Genomic DNA, 22,251 nt, shown 5'->3' on the forward strand with positions numbered 1-22,251 from the left:
CCGCAGTTTCACTTCATCGCGTGAGGTTCGATTTTAGAAACATGACCAAACAGACATAAACAGACAATACACACATTTCTAACACTAACACACTCACGAACAAAATCTTTATTGGAAGAAAAGGTAGGATATTTTTTACTATATATATTTTTTATAAAGGTTTAATAGTCCCAAGGTTTGGCTTCGAAGACAACGCGCTTAATAGCCTACTTGAAATATTATATTAATCATTAATAATATGAATGATACTACTGTGAATGCATTTCAGTCAGATTGGTTACAATACTGTTGTCATTGCCTCCCAACTTCTCCGCCACGCCCCGTTCAAATGCGTTTTTCCTCAACATCCTCCTCAAAAGTCACTTTCCGAGTGCGAAGAACCACGTCTTAGCATTTGTTTTCTCACTAAGGACCTTAAAATCATCAGCAATGGATTGAATAACGCTAGTGTCGCTGCTTTCAGGCACCTCTGACTTGTTGCGCACTTGTTATTTCCCTGCAAATCTCAGTGACTGCGTCGCTTTGAAATGTTTTCTTTTTGTTTTATATCCTCTGACTTCTTTTTAATGAAAGAAGAAACGATTTCGAGACGTTCGCTTTCTTACATTTTGGCTTAAAAGGACTGGGATGTCTAAGTCGCGGTATGAAAATATACTTTGAGCCGTGGCAGGTGAGAGAGAGAGAGACGGGGATTCCTGACAGCGTTTCTCCAGCACGCGCTTGAATGCACGCGACTTTGATGCAGAATTAATTGAAGGATTTGAACATGATCTCAGCGCAGCACCCGAGACGCTGCCGGCCACCTGGACTGTGTGTTCAAATACTTTACAGTGTTCTCATACTGTGGACCAAAGAAATGGAAGGACTCTCCGATTTCTCAAGTGAGTCAATAAAATAATGATGATTCACAATAAGTGCAAATGTTATGGTTGCAATATTCACTTATAATAATGAGAACGATTATTTAAAAAGCATATTTTAAAAAGTATATTAATTTATTTAACATATTGTTTAAATGTTTCAACAATAAAAAAACAAATACATAAACTTACATGTATGGTGTATGGCCTGATACATAAAAAAAATAATTTAGATTTAATTACTCTAAAAATGTAATAAGTAAAAAGCATCCAAATAATTGATATATTGAATTTAATTGAATAATTAATATATTTTAAGTACATTTTTTTGATGTTATGTCCTAAAAAAGGCCAAAATCCAAAAACTAGTTAATTGCTGGAGAGGTGTATTCTAATTATATTTGGCATTACTTCTGAACGAGCATTTCTTGATGTATTATTTAATTACATAAAAAAAAAAAAAAAAAATGTATTTCTTGGTGTATTTTTAATAACTTATCGTAGATCCAACCTCTCCACCTTTTCATTAGATTATCTGTTTAGGATCATCAACAGTCAATCAGCTCAAGCCTGTGATGGAGATCTCCTGCTCCTCAAGTGTCCACGACACTCCACCATAACTATTCAGTCTGCATTTTATGGACAGAATGCAGCCCTTCCCGGGATTGTGCCAGGAATGAGATGCCAATGGCTTAATAACAGCTGTTCTGCTAGCACAGCACTGCAGGTGAGTGGCCTGTGCTTTGGTTTCAGAAAAAAAAAAAAAATTCCTTTTATTTTACATGCACTAAATGCCAACTTAATAAAGCTGTTAGTTACCTGTTGAATAGTCCCATGGTGAGAACATAGTTTCTTATTCACTTCCCTGCCTTTTGTATAATTTACATTCTGTGGTCTTTGATTATTCCTCTCTGTTAGAAAGTGCTCTCTGAATGCCAAGGTCACAGAAATTGCCAGTTTCTGGTTAATCATCAAGTCTTTGGCATAGATCCTTGTCCTGGAACCCCTAAATACCTCCATGTATCATACAGATGTAAACCTAGTAAGTACTTCCTTCTTTAAAGACTTGATCGATTACTTCTTCTTCAAATATTTACTTATCTACATCAGTAAAGATATTTGTCTTACAGCAGAGCACAAGAAGAAAGTAACATGTGAGGGAGATCGACTTTTGCTGCACTGCAAACATCCAAAAGTGCTGAATATCTACTCTGCTGTTTATGGCAGACAGTTGGAGGGGGGAGACTTGTGCGCATCAGAGGAGCAACCTCCACCATTCGGTACGTTTTTTGGGTTTAAGCAAGGTTTATACTTACGGTAATATTATATTGAATTTCATTAAGTTATTATTATTAAAAGTTGTTGATACATTTGTATAAGGTTGGATCTATTGTAATATTCATTACAGATTTTGAGAATATTTTGTTTATTTTTGATAAGACATTTTAAATCATTTTTTCTCTTCGTTATTGCAGAATGTCTTTTTCATGGAGCTGTTGATGTGGTATCCAACATCTGCTATGGAAAACAGAGGTGTTTGTTTACCATAGATGAGGAACGTTTCAAAAACCCCTGCCCTACAGGAACAAAAAAGTATATCACTGTCTTCTATGCATGCGGTATGAATGCTCTCATATCCATCGAAATCTTCCCAAAGCAAATGTTTGAATGTGTTTTTGAAATGTCTTGAATTTTCTGAACACAGTAACAGAATGGCGTGCCATCTTCAAGGCATGGCCGATCTTTAATCAGTTTGAGATCTTAAATCATTGATTGAAAGTGTGGGAAAAGACCTTCGTCTCATCTCAGATTGTTGATTTACCCGTCTGTTTTTTTCCCGTCTCATAAGTTACAATGAAGACAAAAGTTGTTTGGGAATAAAAATAGGGAATGAGCCTGGCATTTGTAGGCCTCGGGGCTTCCTGTAAAACTTCCTGTAATTGCTTTGAATGCCAGGCTTTTGTTACTGATTGGAAGACAGGATCGGTTCACAGGAAAAATAAAGATTACTCATCAGCTTTGCATTGAAAGATCCTGGGAGATACCGCCTGGGAGTTGGAAGATGTTAACTCTTTGTACTGTGCCTTTTTTAAGTTCCAGAAAGTTTACTCAAGGAGGCTGATCCCAGCAGTTTCCAAACTACCTCAGTTCCTAACCAGAGTACAAAAGAAGGTGACAGTACACCATACAGTTTACTTTATATAGAACATCTGTGAAGTTGAGCTAAATAAACAGTTAAATTATTTTTCATTGTTATTCATAGGGGAACACCCAGTTGTCAGAAATTCTAAGTTTCCAGAGAACAGGATTATTGTTAGCAACTCTTTGATGGCATACGGCTACATTACAGGTAAATTGGAATATTTTAAATGTCTTAAGCCTAAACATGCCTGGATTCTTTTCCATTTTTTTCTTTATGAGAAAGCAGCCCAAAAGGAGGAATATATATATATATATATATATATATATATATATATATATATATATATATATATATATATATATAATTTAAAGTGGTTTATGTAAAACAATTTATATATTATACAATTAAATGAGAATTCTAGCATTATTTGCTCAAGTAATTTCAAACTTCTATTTTTTTATTTATCCATGCAGTACAAAAAGAGAATTTTAATAATCTTCATGTATTATTTTTATTTTTATATTTTATTTTATTTTAAGCTTGACACATAGTCAGTTAGAATTTATTTTATGTGGGAAAAAAAAATCTCCTTTTGTGTTCCACTGAAAAATACCTGCATATCAATGTAAAAACTACTTTAAAAAGTTATTAATAAAAACATTACTGGTACATTTTACAAGAAAATACATTTCAGTCTACTTCAAAATTTCACATTAAATGAAATGTGTTACTTGCCATTTCTTTGCAATTATTTGTGAAATTCACTAGCAATAAAATATGAATAAAAATAGTTTTGTCTTTGAGTATGCATTTAGAACGACATGAGGGTAATGAAATCATTTTTAACTATTCTTAACAAATACTGACAAGTCACAAGGACTTTTCTCTTTCTCTCAGAGCATCCAGAGATGGCAGGACTGCTCTTCACATCAAGTGTTTGTGTGGGACTTCTGATTGTTCTAATAGCGGTTTCAACACAGTTAACATGCAGTAGACGTCTAAATACAACTAGAACATTCAGGAAGAAGAGTAGCACTCATCTGGAAGAGGAGGAGCCAATGAACCAGGATAACGACGAAGAAGAGGAAGATGAGGATGAAAAAGGGTCCCTAATGGACAGCTCTAACCTGTCAGAGGTTAGCAGGAAGGTGTATTGCTGGGAAGATGTGACGTATACCACAGAGGCAGCAGAGCTGATGGAGAGGATTGAGCGCAGAGAGCTTGTGATTCAGGAGATCAGGATGAACGCATACCTCAATGGAAACACATGCATCCTGCATTCATACATGCCAACTATTACGCAGAACGTGCAATAGCTGTATTTCAACCAAAAGGAGAGAGCATTTTGAATGTTTTCAGTTACCAAAACACTCAAATTAAAGGTGAAGTGTGTAATTTCTGTATCACAACACAACTGTCTTCAGACAGGTTTCCAGAGCACTCCCCTCGTTTGCTATTGGTCTGCCACATAAATGGCCCGCCCCTAACTCAAACTCTTGGTAAAGCTACTTTTGCAGTTGTCTGGCAGCTCAAACAAACATACCGATATTTTGATAACATCACAGATTCATTGTGCTACACCTTTTGAGTGGATTCCACCTACAACAGTTGCATAATAAGCCATGAAAGATGTATTTTAAAATTAACAAATTACACACATCATCTTTAAAAATGGTCAGGTTAAAAAAAGAAAAACGGTCTGGCACAGCGAAGACTTAATAGCACAGGCCAAGCAATACCTGATACGTTTTTTTACTGCCTAAGCAGGGCAAAAGTTATTATTCTGTTCTAAAATTATTCTATTCAGTTAATAAAGTAGCTGTTGTATTCAATTGTACACAAAGCAAAGCCATGAAAAAAAGTATTTTATAAATTATTGCTCTATTCAACACTGGATGAATAATGTATGTGGGTTTTGAAAGTCAATACAAATTAAGAAGACTGGTAACATTTTTTATTGAAATGTATTATATTTAAATGTGGAATCATAAAATGAAAATAAAATGAACAGAAACAGATTGTTCTTTTATTACACAACATCACACTCTCCCAGTGAAACCAGACTTCCCGATACTATAACCTCTCTTTTGCCTTAAGGATACCAAAATGTTCTGTAATTCCTCCTCAGTGTTCTCCAAATGAACTCTGTGGTGCGATCCTTAAAGTTGCACGGCAACATCCTGTCTTTAAACAGCATCAAGTTTCAATTGAGTAACTGCCAGAGGCACAGACAAAGAGAGGAAAGGTGTTGCATCCTTCTGCCAATGAATCAGAACAGAGAAATCTGATGTCTCTCACTTTGCATTAACACACATTTACAGTCTCATAAATACCTTTCATATATAATGAAAGCACCAAATTGCATAAAAACAGCAGCAGTAGAGTCTAGAGAACTCTGATTTGACAATTGGAGACAATTGACTGTAGATTGTGATTTTCTCTGTTCATCTATCTTGGGCCCCATTTGATATTTGTGAGTCCCTGGAACTGTCTTTTTAGAGCCTGTCTGTCTGACCAATCAGACTGAAGATACGAGTCATCATCTCCCTCTTCTAGTTTCTAGAAACAAGAACAAAACAGACCAAAACAATGGTAAATGCTCTAAAATAACAAAAATAAATAGATATGTTATATTAATTAATTATACCTATTTGTGTGTGTGTGTGTGTGTGTGTGTAGAGAGAGTGTGTACAACATACTAGAATATTAAATAAAAAAGGGGTTAATTAGAGACCACTCACTTTTAGTTCTTCCTGCCTCTTGTAATAGTGCAGCATCATCTTTTTTTGTTCTTCTTCACTCACTGGCGGTTCTCGCGCTGGGGCACCCTGGCCTCTCTGAAATGAATGTGTGAACAATGGTGTTTAGTTTTCATTTCATTAAGTCAAAACATCTATATGGAAATTCACGGCCAAATTTAATTCTTTGAAGATAAGTTTAAAAATCTGATTAAGGTAAACAACTAAAACTGAAATTCACACCAAACACTTACTTTCTGAATTTTCACAATAATTTTAGTTTTCTCATTTTTCCCAACATAATCCTGCAGCTTTTTGCCCCTCTGCAGTTCTTTAGATGCCCACCACAGCTGAGCCTCTTCTTCTGGGATCACCTGTAATGAGGCCTGCAGAGGAGAGCCTTCATATCAGTATTACAGACTTTGTTATGTTCATCAAACAAATAAAGAAAATTATACTGGTCTGTTTTATTAAACAATGTGCATGTAGTTGCTTAAAGCGATATTCCACCTAAAAATTTAAATTCTGTCATCATTTCCTCAGCCTCATATTGTTTCTTCTGCAGAACACAAAAGAAGATATTTAGAAGAATGTTGGGAACCAAACAACATAGACTTCCATTGTATGGACATAAAAAAAGAGAGAACCATTTCTTAAAATATCTTCTTTGTTCCACAGAAGACAGGAGGTCATACAGGTTAAAAACAACACCAGGGTGACTAAACGATGACATCATTTTAATTTTGAGTGGACTCATTCTTTAAGAAAGGCAGAAAAGATTCCAGTTACCTGTGTTCCGGTAAGATCCTCTTGATTTTCAAACTCCATCCTTATTGGATCATGTGGAGGCAGCCCCATTGGGTAAACTATCATCACAGCTCCTCGCAACTGATCCAAAGCTTCTTTGACCATATCCATGGTAACGCAGACATTTGCTTGTACTTGTTTCTTTAGAGTAAATAAATACATACATCACAAAACATATCAAAAGTCTAACAACATTTTTAGGTTTAGAAGTATTCTATATGTGACCCTGGACAACAAAACCAGTCTTAAGTCGCCAAAAAAAAAAACATTGTACTGTATGGGTCAAAATTTTCGATTTCTCTTTTATGCCAAAAATCATTAGGGTTTTAAGTAAAGATTATGTTCCATCAAGATTATTTGTAAATTTCCCAAGGTAAATATATAAAAACTTAATTTCTGATTAGTAATTTGCATTGCTAAGAAATCATTTGGAAACTTTAAAGGTGATTTCCTCAGTATTCTTTTTTTTGTATCCTCAGATTCCAGATTTTCGGCCAAATATTGTCATATCCTAATAAACCATACATCAATAGAAAGCTTATTTATTCAGCTTTCATGTATACATCGAAAACTGACACTGAAGACTGGTTTTGTGGTCCAGGGTCACATATTAGAATTAGCTACATACATTTGAGATTAAAGCTTTGGCTTCCTCCACAGTTTTCCTTAAAACTTCTTTCATCTTCTCGTTTGGAGCTAAATGGAAAGTAAGAGTTTAGTCATACCAACTAATTGGGCAATTCAAATGTAAACTTTAAATGTGACAGGGCTACCATGTCCATTTCGCCGTCCAAGCTCATCTTTCTTAAAGTCAGCACCACCGCTGGGAATACAGCGGTCTTCCCATTCATCCTTTAGTCTGAGCTCCATGATCTGATCATCGGTCAGGCCTTGCATATTCAGTGGAAGAGAGATGCCATGATCTGCCAGCTCTGGAATTTCTATGGAGACATAAAAATTATTCCATGTTTTAATGCTATAATATCAAATCAAACGTTTCACACGTGTTTTAGAAACTGACTTAAGTTCACAATACATGCATTTTAGGAAATTAATTTGTCTGCCAAGAACATAACCCAGCTGAACCCAAAGAATGTGATGCATTTGTTCTATTTTAGAGCATAAGCGTGCATAACATTATTGTCATACCAGAGCAGATCCTGTCCACTTTTAATCTCCCATTATAGACAGCGCAGACCTGCTGGGTCAGTGTCTCAATCGAGATATCCACTGTAGTACTGAAGAGAATCTGACTCTCATCTCCTCGTTTGACGTGCAGCAGAACCATCTCCCAGCTGCTGAATTTGTCCTGTGCGGATATGTAATAAATCTGAGATTTGAAGACAAAGTACGTATATAACCGCTGGACCACAACAACAGACAAGTGTTGAGGAAACTCGACTATCGCTTCACTGTGTTTGCGTTTGTTGCCATGACACCCACAACACCGCGCTCCAAGAATATTCTAGCAAGCTGTGCGAGCAAGCTGTATAATAAATGAATTTAAGGCGGAGACGTCGTGAAATTAATAATACATGCAACAGGAAGAATTACAACAAACAAAAAAATCATCATTTCATAGTCAAAAATCATTTTCACTATCTAATTATCCAAATGATACTTACTCTTGATTCAGTAAACAGGAACGCGGATACGACAGCAACAGTTACGTTACTGAGAATATTTCCACCGGAAATGACGTATTCAAAATAAAAGCCACTTCAAGTTGCTGTCTAAATAGTGTGGACTTATTTTTCACTCCTTGTTAGTTTACTACAAAGTAATTTAACTATTACGGATACGCATTCAATTATATCAAATACATACATGATACATATTACACAAAAGATGTTCAGATCAAGTTAACTCGATATGAGGTAATTATTTTCCAATATTTCTTTTTTTATTACGTGTATTTCTTGTCATGAGTAGAAACAGTACAAACAACAACCAGTCCAACAATATTAACTCTTCAAAATAATAAACTCCACAATAACAAACTCTTCAGGATAATATACTCCATAATAATAAACTCTTCAGAATTTTTTCTAACTCATTAAACATTAAGAAAGGTAAGGCAAGTTTATTTATATAGCACATTTCGTACACAATGGTAATTCAAAGTTATCTACATAAAAGAAAGTAAAATAATCATGAAGAAAAAAAATAACAAAAATAAAAACAAGCAATTTTGAACTTTGGAGATTATTAAAAAAAATTACTTATTTAAAATGAATTTAAAACAGTTAAAAATAGAATATGATTTTATATAAAATACAGAGCAGTCAGTTCGGACATCGCAAAGTGCTCATTCAATAAATGCACAGCTAAACAGATGATTTTTGAGTCTAGATTTAAATGTGACTAATGTTTTAGCACATCTGATCTCTTAGCACACCAAATCTCTCCCCTTGTTTTGTGTGAACCCTTGGTATTTCTAACTGACTCGATCCTAATGATCTGAGTGGTCTGTTAGGTTTATATTCAGTGAACATATCTGCAATATATTTCAGTCCTAGGTCATTGAGTGATTTATAAAGTACAAGTACTTTAAAATCAATCCTAAATGTAACTGGGAGCCAGTGTAAGGATCTGAGGACTGGTATGATATGCTCAGATTTTCTGGACAGAATCCTGGCAGCAGCGTTCTGGATGAGCTGCAGCTGTCTAATGGTCTTCTTTGGAAGGCCAGTGCGGAGACCATTAGAATAGTCCACCCTGCTGGTGATAAAAGCATGAACAAGTTTCTCCAAGACTTCTAATTCTAAGACATCTAATTCTTGCAATGTTTTTTAAATGATAGTATGCTGATTTAGTTTCTGTTTTGACATAACTACTGAAACTAAGGTCTGTCTCCAGAATCACACCAAGATTCCTGACTTGATTTTTAGTTGTTTGACCCCTAGAGTCAAGGTATGCATTCACCTTGAAAACTTCCATCTTTGTTTCCAAATGCAATAACTTCAAGTTTTTCCTTGTTTATCTGAAGAAAGTTCTGGCACATCCAACTATTAATTTCATCAATGCATTGGCAGAGGGATTCAATGGGGCTGTAGTCATTTTGAGATAAGGTAAATCTGGGTATCATCAGCATAGCTGTGATAGGCAATTTGGTTCTTTACACTGATCTATATATGACTGGATCGCTCATCGTGTTCTAAATTGCCAACAGGCAATGAAGCCACCAGAAGTGTTCGATCCACCATCTTACAAATCCCTACAGACAGAGAGCACTATTGAGTTACATTCAAACCGACGTGAGATCATGAGCAATCTAGTTCTATATTATAGATCAGTAGTTCTTTCTCATTATTTGACTTAGTGGGAGCATATACAGGCTAAACAAGAGCAGTGCAACAATTGAGCCTTGTGGGACTCCGCATGTCATGGACGTCCACTTAGACTTATGCTCTCCTTTACTCACATAATAGCCTCTCCCTTCTAAGTATGACCTGAACTATTTGAGTACCATCCAAGAAAGCCCGACCCAGTTTTCCAGTCTCTGTGGAAGTATGTTATGATCAACAGTGTCAAACGCAGCACTGAGATCTAGCAAAACCATCATCGATATTTTGAGTCACAATTTATGCGAATATCATTTATTATCTTAATGAGTGCTGTCTCTGTGCTGTTATGCGGTCGGAAACCAGATTGAAAATTGTCCAGGTATCCATTTAAGTATTTGTTCAGCTGATTAAAACTACCTTTTCTATAATTTAGCCTATAAAAGGAAGATTACATATTGGTCTATAATTGCTCAAAATGGTGTTATCTAGATTGCTCTTTTTCAGGATGGTCTTAACAACTGCAGTTTTCAGGGAGTTTAGAAATGTCCCAGAAAGAAGTGAGGCGTTCACCACATCTAGAGATCTGCTCCTAAACAGTTAAGCATACTTTTGAAAAAAGATGTGGGAAGTGTGTCAAGATAGCAGGTTGATGATTTTAGGTGCTGCACTATTTCTTCCAAAATTTTGCTATCAGTTGCTTTAAAAGTAGACATAGTATCTTTTTGATATTGTGGCCAAATCTGTCTGACCTCTGCATAGCTTGAGGATGTGCCAATTGCCTTCCTGAACCTACGCGTCATTTGATAGAATGACGTGGAACAGAACGTTGCACTTCCTATGGAGGACTAAACCTGCAGAAATTAAAACCAAATAAATGAATATATAGATAAATAAATACATGTAATAAAAGTAAAATAAATAAATAATGTTATAAAAACAAAAATAGTTCATTTGTAATTAAATTGAATCGTGAATTTATATTTTAAATTACTTTTAAAACCAATTCACCGGCCGATCTACAAGGACCATCTCCTTCATTTGTTGCACATGGAAAAGTAAAAATTAATCTGGAAATAAATACATGTTGGAATAAATAAATACATATAATAAATAAATAAATGCATGAACAAATACATTTAAAAATAAATAAATAAATTACATATAAAAATGTAAATAAAAGTTAAAAAGAATAAAAATAAATGTCAAATAAATACATAAAGGAAAAAGGAATTTAAAATATAATTCAGGATTGCATTTTATTTCAAATGAATAATTTTCATTTTTATCACATCATTTATTTATTTATTTTCCTTTTATTACATTTATTTATTTATTAACTTATTATTTATGTATTTTTTTTGGTCCTCCATACAGAACATTGCGCTTTCGACCTGAAAATAGAATGATTGTCATAAACATCCACCAAAACAAAACTCTATAGTTACGTCTCATTTTTATTATCTTAAAGAGGATTCTGTCCATTTGACTTATATACTTTTGTGTTCAATTAGAATAATACAAATGAGTGAATTGAATCTCCAAACCTGCAGTGATACGTGCAAGTTCTCTTTAAGCCCAAAATAGTGTTTCCTGCCAGACCAGAATAGGCTTTTCATTAGAAACAGTGTGACATATATTAGGTGACGTAAGTTAAACCACATCTTCCGGTTTCCTCTCTATTAGGAGGGCACCAGTATTCTTGTTCAGGATGAGCAGCAGGTTAAATGTGTCGAGTTTCAGCACGAGAATTTCTGAAGAGCTCAACCTCATCTGTTAAGCTTCATCTGCAGGAAGGTGAAACTGATAAATGGTATCATGCAGTGCTTGTGTAGCACTGAAAGAGGATTGATATCTGCAAATTCTCACACACAGTTGCTAACCCTCACATTCTCTCATGCTGAGATGTATGTAAATATATATATGTATTATAAATAAATATTTCATGACTAAGGTACTCATTCAGGTTAATCATGTCAGAGTCTGGCAATTATCCTCAAACCTCCGACTCATGGCTTTGTGCAGGAGAGCCTTTCTACACTATTCATTAGAGTAAATCCAAACTTCAGCCTCGTTTATACACTTAAGAGTGGACGTCAGTGGAACTCAAAAGTCAGCTGGTATTTATTTTATTATGTTTTACACAAATATGTCACTTCAAATTTAATTCACTATGAACTATCAGCAGCAGCACAAAACCATATGCAATGTAAATAAAAAAACACATAATAAAAATATAAATAATATAAAATACATAAATAATAACAATGTATATATATATTGATAATCACTATACAAAACTCTCCTATCCTTTCACTCCTTTTCAGATGATGATATAGGGGGCAGCTGTGGTCTTATGGTTAGAGAATTGGACTTGTAACCCAAAGGTCGCAGGTTCGAGTCTGTGCTGGCAGGAGTTGCAGGTGGGGGGAAGTTAATGAACAGTGCTCTCTTCCACCCTCAATACCCATGGCTGAAGTGTCCTTGATCACCCTCAGTTGCTCCCCGGGCATTGGATATATAACTGCTCAGGGTGTGTGTTCACTTCTTGCTGCTGTGTGTGTGCACTTGGATGGGTTAAATGTAGAAAACCAATTCTGAGTATGGGTTACCATACTTGGCAAATGTCATGACTTTCATAAAGTTCAGTCAAATGACTGTAAAAAGACTGTAAGTTTATTAATTTAAAGTATTGAGAAATGTGATTATTTGCAGTGTCATCTATCTCTTCTTACATTACATTTGCTTTTTCCATCCTAACAGCCTAACACGATCGACAGTTCTAGGGAGTTTCAGTCTGCACCGAAATACGTCTGTTCTTTCAGTGTGAATCCCATCCTTACCACTTCTGCTTTACAAGAGGTCCCCTCGTTGCATGCTAAAATCTTTATCTTTGATCTAATTGATTTTTCTAAGTTTGAATTCTTTATATAATCAGCAGCTTGATTTCTGTCATATTGAAAGTAAGAGACATCACTGTGGGTTTCTGGGCAGCTGGATGTGTCACCGGCTGACGTGTACTCAAATGGCATGATCATATCTGAGATCACACTTGCTGGATCCCACACCTGAGTCTAGCAGGTTAGAGAGCAGCAGTGCACCTTTACTGTAGTCTTCGTCCTTTACAGAACTCATGTTTTTGTATAAGTAGGATCTACTGAGGTTTTTAAACATACTCCTTTACTAGGTAAAATAAAAAGGGATCTTGAAATGACTTTTCAGGTTTTTACAGTCTATATTCCGCTTTCATTTGTGTTTTTGGTTTTAAATGGGGCCAGTGACAGAAACCCTTCCCGCAACTCACACCACATTGCTGGATGACCCAGCTGCCCAGAAGTCTGAGGAAATACCCTTTAGAAAGGTCAGCTAGCAAATTATTAACAGTAATTATAACAGATCCCTGTCCTGTTTTATCAGTACCTCAATTATTTTCATAGGGCTTCACAACTGAGGGGAAAATCGAACTGTGATTTTTCTGATAATTGTATTTTAATTTTTTATTGTTTTTTAAAATGCAGTTTAAAGTAATAGTGATTTATCACAGTATCTTCGACATGATGCAAAAAAGACTAATATATATATAGCCACCAACTCTATGATAGCACTAGTTTTGAGACAGGAGATTGTTTAGAATAATTTCTTATGTGGATTATTTTTGATTGATTTATTGATTTATTTTTAAATTATTATTATTTTATTTTGCTGTACCTGAATGTTATATACAGTTATGTATAACTAAAGGCCAGAATATATATGTTTATTCCTTAAAACATGTTACTATAGCATATTTTAGTATAGGTTTCTTATAAAAATATGTTTTTATTTAAAAGTGAATTCTGAAAAATCTAAATAAAATGTTCTAAAATTTTTAATGCCTATTTAATTCCATGCACATATTTAGCATTTAATTTCAATAACAGGCATTCAGCAAAATATAGCTTCTCTTGAACAGGAAATCTCACAGACATACGCCAGCCCACACAGAGAGTGGCTGGAAACGACAGACTGAAACAAACCTAAAACAACAGGTGCGTTATGTGACCTGTCCAAGATGATATTATTTTTAGTCAGTCTTTTCCTCGGGAACATTCCTTCATTTGCATTTTCAGCATCCCAGCCAAGTGAGTATTTTACAATTACGCAATTCTGAAATGAAATGTAGTTTTTTCTTCTTATTATTTAGATTTTATATCGTGTCGCATTTACAAAACACATGATACCTAGTATTAAAAAAATAAAAGGTTTACAGAATTAATTTCAAAACTATTAAACAAAACGGTAGGGTTTGTTGACTTTTCATTCATTTCTTCCCCTTTTTTGTGGTTTTTTAATACTATCTAAAACTACGGAAGTATGTGGTTCTACAACAGTTAAGATGTTGAAATCAAATATGTTAACATATATAGGGCCTAAAAAGTCTGGCGGCAGAGAATGTTTCATCAGCTGAGGAGACCATTCCATACTCCTCAGGAAACTGTGAAAGCTTTCAGCAGCAACCTGTCGCTGAAGAGCTGACAAATGTTCAGATGCTTGCTTTCCAAAATGGCTGGTCTGTGGCCATGATGAACACGCGCAACATGAGCCTAACAACATTTTTGTTCCTGTTTTTCATACAATGACAATCAAAGAAAAATCTAAGAAATCTTATGCAAGACTACAATTGAATTTAAATCAGTAAGAAGTTATAAAAGAGTGTTTTTGACTGAAAACATCCATATTTCCTGTATGTATGTTTCTTTCCAGTCATCACAGTCTGAACATCCTCTGACTCACTATAAGCATTACAAGCTGTCATTTATATATGATGTGCATTAGAATTCAAAATAAAGATGAATTCAAATGTTAACTTTCTCTCTTCTTTACCCAGAAATAAACTGCCTTATCATAAATCTGGACTATGTTAATTGCACGTGGAGTGAGCATGAGCACAGTTACAGTTTCAAGAGCATGTAAGTATGTTGAACAAAATAGAAAAACCTGCATTTTTGGATGCAAATTTCAGGACTGACATTAAAATGTAATTTCTCTTAGGTTTACTCATAGCCAAATTCTGGAGTGTTCTAACTATGTCCAGATTAAAGGTGTTAACGTGGGCTGCATTTTGCCCTTCATCACATCACAACGGTTTAATACTTTAAACACATGGCTGTACAGTGACAACGGCAGTTTGGTGACAGAGCAGCAACATAACATGATTAAATCTGGTATTAGAAATTATTCATATTTATTATGACTTGATAATAATTAATGGAAATGGCCGGCTGATGGATTGATACTTTACATAATGTGTTTCTAATCAGTGAAGCTTAACCCTCCATTCAAACTGTCTGTGGTGGAGAAAAAAGATGCTGAACTGTGGCTGTACTGGAATGTTACAAGGGACTGCACTGAGAGTGAAATTCGTTACAGGACGGACAACAATGCCTGGAAGGTATGACACTAGTTTTAGAAAACTAAACTAAACTTTAGACTATTGTTTCACTAAATGATGGTAGTCTTTTTTTTCTCGCTAAGAAAAAGTTTAAATTAAACAGAACATATTCTTTATTTTTTCCACATTCTCATTCTTTCGTATTATACTTTTATTGTTCTTATGAAAAACCCTTTTCGTCTTTGACTCATTTCCAAATAACTACTGCCTTTTTTGCCATGTCCAAATACCCACACTTGCGGTCTTTTGCACTTGACCACTTATATGACGTATTTCCTGTATTAGTTCCAAGTGTTCAAGTGAGCACGAAAACCAATAAATAAATTAAGTGTGTGTACAACTTTTCGTTATCTGTTAGGGATGTACTTATATGTTGTAAAAATGCAAGCGCTTACAGAGATTTGTTTTTACTTTCAATACTTTGCTTTTTAAAATCAGCTTCTAAATGTCTCAGTAGTCCCTATAACACGTGACACAATTTAATTTTGTGGTGCTCCTAATTAAGTGATAAAAGCAATACAGAATTGTACAGAATAAATATCTCTACTCATTTGCACCAATAAAACCTGCAACTCTTTGTTATACAACCAAATTAAATGTAATATATACTTTTTATTAATATTTAATAAACATTGGAAAGGTTTATTTACAGGATTATTCGGTTTGCATTATTATAGGGCAATGCACTTTGGCGTTTTTAAGACCTGGGTCTTGCTTACTTCATATCTCACACACCCTCTCAAGAAAGACCACAGGTGTGGGTATTTGGACAAGGGGTTTTGAACTTATGTTTCGATTGAGTGAATGATTCGGTGACTCTTAACAAAATATCACTTGTTTTTATCCTCGTATTAATTGCTGTTGAAAAAGTCAAGTCACCTGTCGCCACCTACCGGCTTAATGACGTAACATGCGGAGAGAGACGTCCAAAAACCTTTTTCACATTTCCGGGTTTCTCGTCAGCAAGAAGGCTTAGTTGGGTTAACTTGAGGAGTAGTGAATAGGAGACACAATTATAGATAATAGCGAACAATGTCAAATTTACCTTCTCTCCGCTGCATTAGAAACACCCTTACACTAGCGTTAAATGTTTTTTGTAATGTGATGGAAAGGTGATTAAACAAAGAATGGTGTTATAATTGTACATAAATATTTTATAAATATTTCTAAAAAACTTTCGAAGATTTACGATGCTGATGACCGTTAAACACGTCATCACAGTCTAGTGAAAAGGGTCCATAGAGCCATTTGGACATAAAAAAATATATAATAAAAATTATACAAAAAGACTGCTACTATGCCATGTGTTACATCTTGTTGAAACTTCTTATTAAACGGTAAACGGTAAGTTAACTGTTGCATAAAGTGTTATGCTTCTCACCTTGTGGTCGTCTGAACACCAAACAACACAAATCACGGCACAATTAACATTTCTCTTCCCTAGAATTCCAAAGCAGCCAAGAGGACCTCCTTCACTTTGCCTTTTCCAACAAAAAAGCGGTATGAGTTCCAGGTCAGGGCTCGAATAGAGAATTCATGCGGAGAGTCCATGTTTTGGAGCGACTGGAGTGAGCCTGTCTACTGGGGATCTTTAAAGGCCAACAATAACACCGGTAAAGTTAACTATCTGTATTATAAGTCTCTCAGCTCTTTATCTGTCTAAAATTACTAGTATGCTGGAAATGAAAAGGATGAAGAACTGTAGACCAGTGGTTTTCAACCTGTGGGCCGCGGCCCACTAGTGGTATTGCAGGTTGGCCGCCAATTATTTTCTGTTCATTTGCAGTCCATTCTAGGGCTGTGCGATTAAAAGGAAACGTCCTAAAATCACGATTTGAGCGTGCGCGATTTCTAAATCGCTTTATAGCACAGTTTTCCGTGGCCCTGACCTCCCGTAGTATGCTATCTGATCCAATCAGAATGCATTGCGCCTAGCGCGAGAACAGAGACTGGGCATATGCCTAACTCCAGGTTCACACACTGTCTGTGATGCGCCTTTTTTCTGAGCCAATGTTGACGGATCAGAGCGTTCTCACTGCGGTAAAAGGCTAGAAATAAAAATGTGCGAAAATAATTCATGTCCAACACATGAGCATAGAGTGAATTTGTTAGTGAACAGGATGCAGTTTAAGTGAGAGGAGACACGTTTTAAGTGTGAACGAGCAAAGGAAATCTGCGTGCGAACAGAGAGATTCGCACTCGTGCATTATTTTAATGTGCTTTCGCGTTATATTTATGCGCTCTCACTGCTGACTGCAAACACATAGCCTACTGTATACACACTGCAAACACCTGAGGCACCGCTACAATTAATGAGCTCTATGAAGAATGCATGGCAAAAAAGAAAAAAAAGTCCCTGTATAGAGCTCGGGCGTAGACGTCATGGAATGGTGCATTGTGGGTAACGGCGGCCATTTTAGAGGCATCGCAAAGCAGGTTTGTAATAAGATAATAGCCAGTATCCAGAAAAAGTTATAGAACGTGACAAAAAAAGTTGCCTATACCTATACGGACAAACTTAATAATGAAGCCAAACAACGCTACTTAAAAAAAAAAAAGAGGTTGTAGGCGGAATCGATCCCTATGAACACATGAAAGTTTACCAAGCCTCAGTTTCCCTGATAATTTATCCTACCGGGTCTGTGGAGTGAGCGCTTACACCTCCGATCAATTTAAAAATGTCACTTTCACTTTTTAAAAAGTCACTGGAGGCTCACCTGCAGATCATAAATGGATCTGCAAATTAAACGTGGAGAAAACAATCTTTTTCACTAAGGAAATGTTAACATTAACCAAGCATCAGTGGTGACACACACACACTTATCAGATTCTGCGAGCTATGAAGCTTGTCTATGCGGGTTTGTTACACTTCAGGAGTAATTACTCACCTATCATACTTGCAAAAATCCACTGTTTTCCTCCGGTAGTTCTGTAATCCGGTATAATATTGACGAACATTCACCTCAGACACAACCCACCATTCACCAAAACAAGACGCTTAACTTCCTATTTTGAAGTTTGTTCCAGTTTTTTATTTTTTTTTAAACAAGTTGTTCAAATTTGTTAAATACAGTCAGCACAAAAATATCAAAAAGCAAATTAAGTTCAGGATTGGGTCAAAAGAAAATGTTTAAACAAAAAATACAGACACTAAACTGACTCCCTTACTGGCCAAAAACTAGAGAAAACGTAATGAGTTTGTGTGTGTGTATGTGAGAGAGAGAGAGAGAGACCATACACAACATGTCTCACCATAACTATGTATTATAATATTATCGAAGGTGATGGTTTCCCTCCGTACAGTGGCGACCCAAGCCATCTGACGCCTCTTGGTGATTTCAGACACCTTGTGTTTTTTTTCCAAGTAGGAAAATGTTGAAAACTAATATGATTCACGAGGCGTTTGCCCTGTCGATCATGAAACCGATTACAGCAGTTCACAATACAGCAATACTGAACCATTTTCCAAAAAATAATCAAAATTAATGACCAAATGACCAACGTTACCTAATGCCTACTATACAGTACATCTACTTCTGTACCGCGATTCCCACAATGCATTGCGACGTGACGCAACGATCCCGACCTCTATACAGGATTTTTTTTTTTTTTTTTTTGCCACAAGTCTATACATTTTTTTACATCTTCACTATAGTGATAATTTTGACTTATGTCTGTTCTAGAGATGTTACAACTTTTTGATAAAGCTCTGATTGGTTTTCTTTTGGAAATATGTTTAAAATTAATCCTGAATGCATTTATGACTGTAAAAGCATATCGGTGTGTGTCACAATTGCAAAATTGATAAAAAAAATCGCGATAGTTTTTTTTTTTTGTCCATGTTTATTCAATAAATACAGTTTAAAATCTAGCTTCTGAGTACTAAGTTATTAACCCAACAATAGCGGGGTCAGTTAATTTTTTTGAAGTGGGCCGCGCAAACATATGTGTTTGGTTGTGTGGGCCGCGAGTTGAAAAAGGTTGGGAACCACTGCTGTAGACAGTCACAGTCACAAGCGTCTTATCGACACCTCTTTAGAACAACCAATCAGAACAGACTTCTCTGCCTGTGTCGTTATATTTGCATGCTTTCCTTAATACATCACCACCAGACTGGATGATTTGTTTGCATTTTGATAGTGAGGAATTTGCCATGAAGTCTTTCTACAACCAGTTTCATGTTTGATAATTAATATAAATGACGCTCTCAATATCCATACTTGCAGTCTTTGCACTTGACCACTTGTTGACATATGATGCACCGTGTAGTATTGTAAAAATGCTATTTGCAAATTGTTATTTGCACATTTTGATTTTCAATACTTAAAAATGTCTATTCAGTTCAGCCTATGTAATTAAGTGTACACATGAAAGATGATGAGATACGCTTAGTCTCAAATGCCACTTAGGAGTCAGAATGCCACTGAACACTAAAACTGGAACAATCTTCCTGTCAAGTGCAAAGTCTCAAGTGGCCAAGACTGCAAGTGTGGTACTGGACTGTCAGTTAAAGGAGCAATATGTAACTTTTACATGTTAAAAAAGATGTTGCCAGATTTAAAAATCAATTATGAAATCTATAGCAGTGGCCTTAATGACAAATCTTTTCCCCAGAGACTCCGATTAGCATGTCTGTGACGTCACTGGTGCTGTATATAGCAGGACCCACAATAATTCTCATCACACTCTCTTGCTTGCTCGTCCAAAATGAGAGGTTTGAAGCTTTTTTTTTTTTTTTGGTCCTTTAACAGTTTTTTTTTTTAACATTGTATTTTAATTTTCCACAGTAAAATTCTCTTTATCTTTTAATTCAATGTAAGTGTTTTATTTATAATTTAATGTTTAACGTTCCTTAGGTTAAGAATCATTTTAATACCAGTGGTGCCAAACGCAGGACGACATGTCAGCAATTACCTTACAGCCCTTTTTGACAATTATGATGGCAATGTTGAGGTAAGCAGCAGTTTTTCTTTTTTACATCATGTACCATCCTTGAATTTGTACTTTAATTCATAGTGGTAAAAAGGGTAAATGAGAATTAATCTTTTTTTTTTTTTTTGTCATACAGAAATGGCTGTCCATGCCTAAAGATCTGGAGAATGGCTTCAAACCCAATTTCACGGAGCGTGCCTGCCCTGTGCGCGAGTACATTATAGTGTCCCAGTCCAGCACTGACAGCGAAAGCATCCTGTCAAACCCAACAGATCTGTCATCATGTGAGGGCATGCATAGCTACTCATCAACCTCCACCATACCTGGATCAGCCGAAACCCCACAAACCCAAGATCTATCGCAAGTGGATAGTCCAGTCTAAATCTTTATCTTGATCTGTGGCAATCAAATGTCTTTGAAATTTAGATTCGAAATTACAATCTTGATTGAAAAGAAAAATATTTCCATCTGAAGAAGGGGTTTTGCATGTGTTACATGATGAATCCCAGACTAATCCAATATTGGCATTTTGAAACCTTATTAATTAGTTCAAAACAAGAAATGATGAACATTCAATAGCTTTTTCTTTTTTATGTGTAACCTGGGTAATGTAGTGTTTGTAATTGAAATAGTGTTATTTTTTTGTATGCTTCACATAGTTTGGAGTTGGTTTTTGTTAATAGGTCAGGTGGAGTTGTAGCATAGTAGTTGTGTTTTAATGTTTATTTTTTCCCCCATATTGTTTGCTCCTGTTCAGTTTATCAAAATGATTTTCTTCACAGTGTTATGTTAGTTGTTTTCCATAGGAATGTAGGTGAGAATTCTTTAGGGTCGCTAGAAGGACTGCTTCTTTAAGATTAGTGTTTTTGCAAGCAGCGACTGTTGTATCAAAGTGAAAGATGTGTCTGTGATAACATTTATATTTAGTACTAAGTAATTTCTGGAAGCAGGTTTTTGTACTGGTGGGGAAATCCCATCACTTACAAACCTATTATATGATTATTTAGCCAAGTGCCATTTGTGATTCTTAATGTAGTTGCATATATATTTTTTTAGATCATTCAGTTTTGCTAGCCATATATATATATATATATATATATATATATATATATATATGTGTGTGTGTGTGTGTGTGTGTGTGTGTGTGTGTATAAATATATATTTGTTTTACATGTATAGTATCTTTATCCTAACATATCATAAAAGGCCATACAAAGGCACCTGAAATCTTAAAATAAAACAATATTTGTAGAATATGTATCCCGATTAATGGTCTATTCTCTGTGTGTTTTGGGATTTATCTTTGCACTTTTGGTGTGTTGCTCATCTGTAGTACTCTGATAAAATGTCACAATTTTAAAACAACATTCAACATACTTTTGAGACTTTTAACATTTAGAATGTGAATTTGCTATTTAATGTGTGATGCTTAATGTAATGCTTTTACAATCTCAGAATAAAAACATTCAAATTCACAATGTCTGTGATGATTACTTGCATATTTTGATAAAATCATAATTTTTGTTTTTCATTTTTTCACAGTACATTTTGATGTTTGAGCTCATCTGGAAATGGGATGCTTAGACTGCAAGAACGTCAAATACAATAACAATAACATTTATGAAATAAAGATTGTGACACACGCTGAAGAATCACTAGAACAGGTCTTAGGCACATGAATATTTTAAATGAGCAGATACTTAAAAAGAAAGAAAGAAAAAGAGAAACTTACTATAAATAAATATCATGCATTTTGAGTGTATATATAGAGTATAATGTTCTGGTATTGTGCAAGTCAACTCAACATTATTTCTATGTGTAATTTTACATAAAACATGGATTGTCACAAACATCATACTACTGTTAAAGGCTACGTACTAAACATAATAAACATTTATCCAAGCTGGTCTTCATATTGTTTTCTGAAGCAGTCTCCAGCAGGGAAGAAATCCCAGCATCTCTCCTGGTACATCTTCCACACGTATGATTCCTGTCAAACACACATTCACACGTCTATATGAATTTAAATAACTTTTCATATATATTTATGAACATT

General features: G+C 35.2%; 4 protein-coding genes across 14 annotated transcripts in view; 2 read left to right on the forward strand and 2 right to left on the reverse strand.

The window, feature by feature from the left end:
* The first annotated feature begins 118 nt into the window (after positions 1-118).
* Positions 119-5,019, forward strand: LOC128021067 (protein eva-1 homolog C). Of its 2 annotated transcripts, none has more exons than XM_052607972.1 (8): positions 119-881; positions 1,391-1,587; positions 1,779-1,902; positions 1,991-2,140; positions 2,336-2,479; positions 2,955-3,032; positions 3,124-3,210; positions 3,901-5,019. In XM_052607972.1, the coding sequence occupies exons 1-8, from the start codon at positions 767-769 to the stop codon at positions 4,317-4,319; spliced, it is 1,314 nt and encodes a 437-aa protein (XP_052463932.1). In that variant the 5' UTR covers positions 119-766; the 3' UTR covers positions 4,320-5,019. The 2 variants fall into 2 exon arrangements, with proteins under 2 accessions (XP_052463932.1, XP_052463933.1); XM_052607973.1 differs by having other exon boundaries at positions 1,994-2,140.
* On the reverse strand, positions 4,941-16,770 carry LOC128021069 (cilia- and flagella-associated protein 298). Of its 4 annotated transcripts, XR_008185465.1 has the most exons (9): positions 8,174-8,263; positions 7,698-7,857; positions 7,322-7,489; positions 7,177-7,244; positions 6,531-6,689; positions 5,996-6,127; positions 5,745-5,840; positions 5,337-5,562; positions 4,941-5,218 (listed from the first exon to the last, which is right to left on the reverse strand). XR_008185465.1 is itself a non-coding variant. In XM_052607977.1 (8 exons), the coding sequence occupies exons 2-8, from the start codon at positions 7,834-7,836 to the stop codon at positions 5,452-5,454; spliced, it is 873 nt and encodes a 290-aa protein (XP_052463937.1). In that variant the 5' UTR covers positions 7,837-7,857; positions 16,645-16,770; the 3' UTR covers positions 4,941-5,451. The 4 variants fall into 4 exon arrangements, 3 of the variants coding, with proteins under 3 accessions (XP_052463937.1, XP_052463935.1, XP_052463936.1); XM_052607977.1 differs by lacking the exon at positions 8,174-8,263 and adding an exon at positions 16,645-16,770 and having other exon boundaries at positions 4,941-5,562; XM_052607975.1 differs by having other exon boundaries at positions 4,941-5,562.
* Positions 13,788-21,673, forward strand: LOC128021068 (cytokine receptor common subunit gamma). Its single transcript, XM_052607974.1, has 8 exons — positions 13,788-13,953; positions 14,700-14,781; positions 14,864-15,036; positions 15,133-15,263; positions 16,708-16,876; positions 19,878-19,977; positions 20,120-20,216; positions 20,332-21,673. The coding sequence occupies exons 1-8, from the start codon at positions 13,884-13,886 to the stop codon at positions 20,575-20,577; spliced, it is 1,068 nt and encodes a 355-aa protein (XP_052463934.1). The 5' UTR covers positions 13,788-13,883; the 3' UTR covers positions 20,578-21,673.
* The window catches only part of LOC128021066 (ryanodine receptor 1), a 51,041-nt gene continuing 50,379 nt past the window's right edge, over positions 21,590-22,251 (reverse strand). For all 7 annotated transcript variants that reach the window (XM_052607970.1, XM_052607968.1, XM_052607965.1 and 4 more), the window contains one exon: positions 21,590-22,185. In XM_052607970.1, coding sequence (XP_052463930.1) covers positions 22,090-22,185 — 96 coding nt within the window. In that variant the 3' untranslated portion in view covers positions 21,590-22,089. The remainder of the gene's footprint in view (positions 22,186-22,251) is intronic.

The sequence above is a fragment of the Carassius gibelio genome, chromosome A10 (genome assembly GCF_023724105.1).
Source record: "Carassius gibelio isolate Cgi1373 ecotype wild population from Czech Republic chromosome A10, carGib1.2-hapl.c, whole genome shotgun sequence".
NCBI classification, from domain to species: Eukaryota; Metazoa; Chordata; class Actinopteri; order Cypriniformes; family Cyprinidae; genus Carassius; species Carassius gibelio.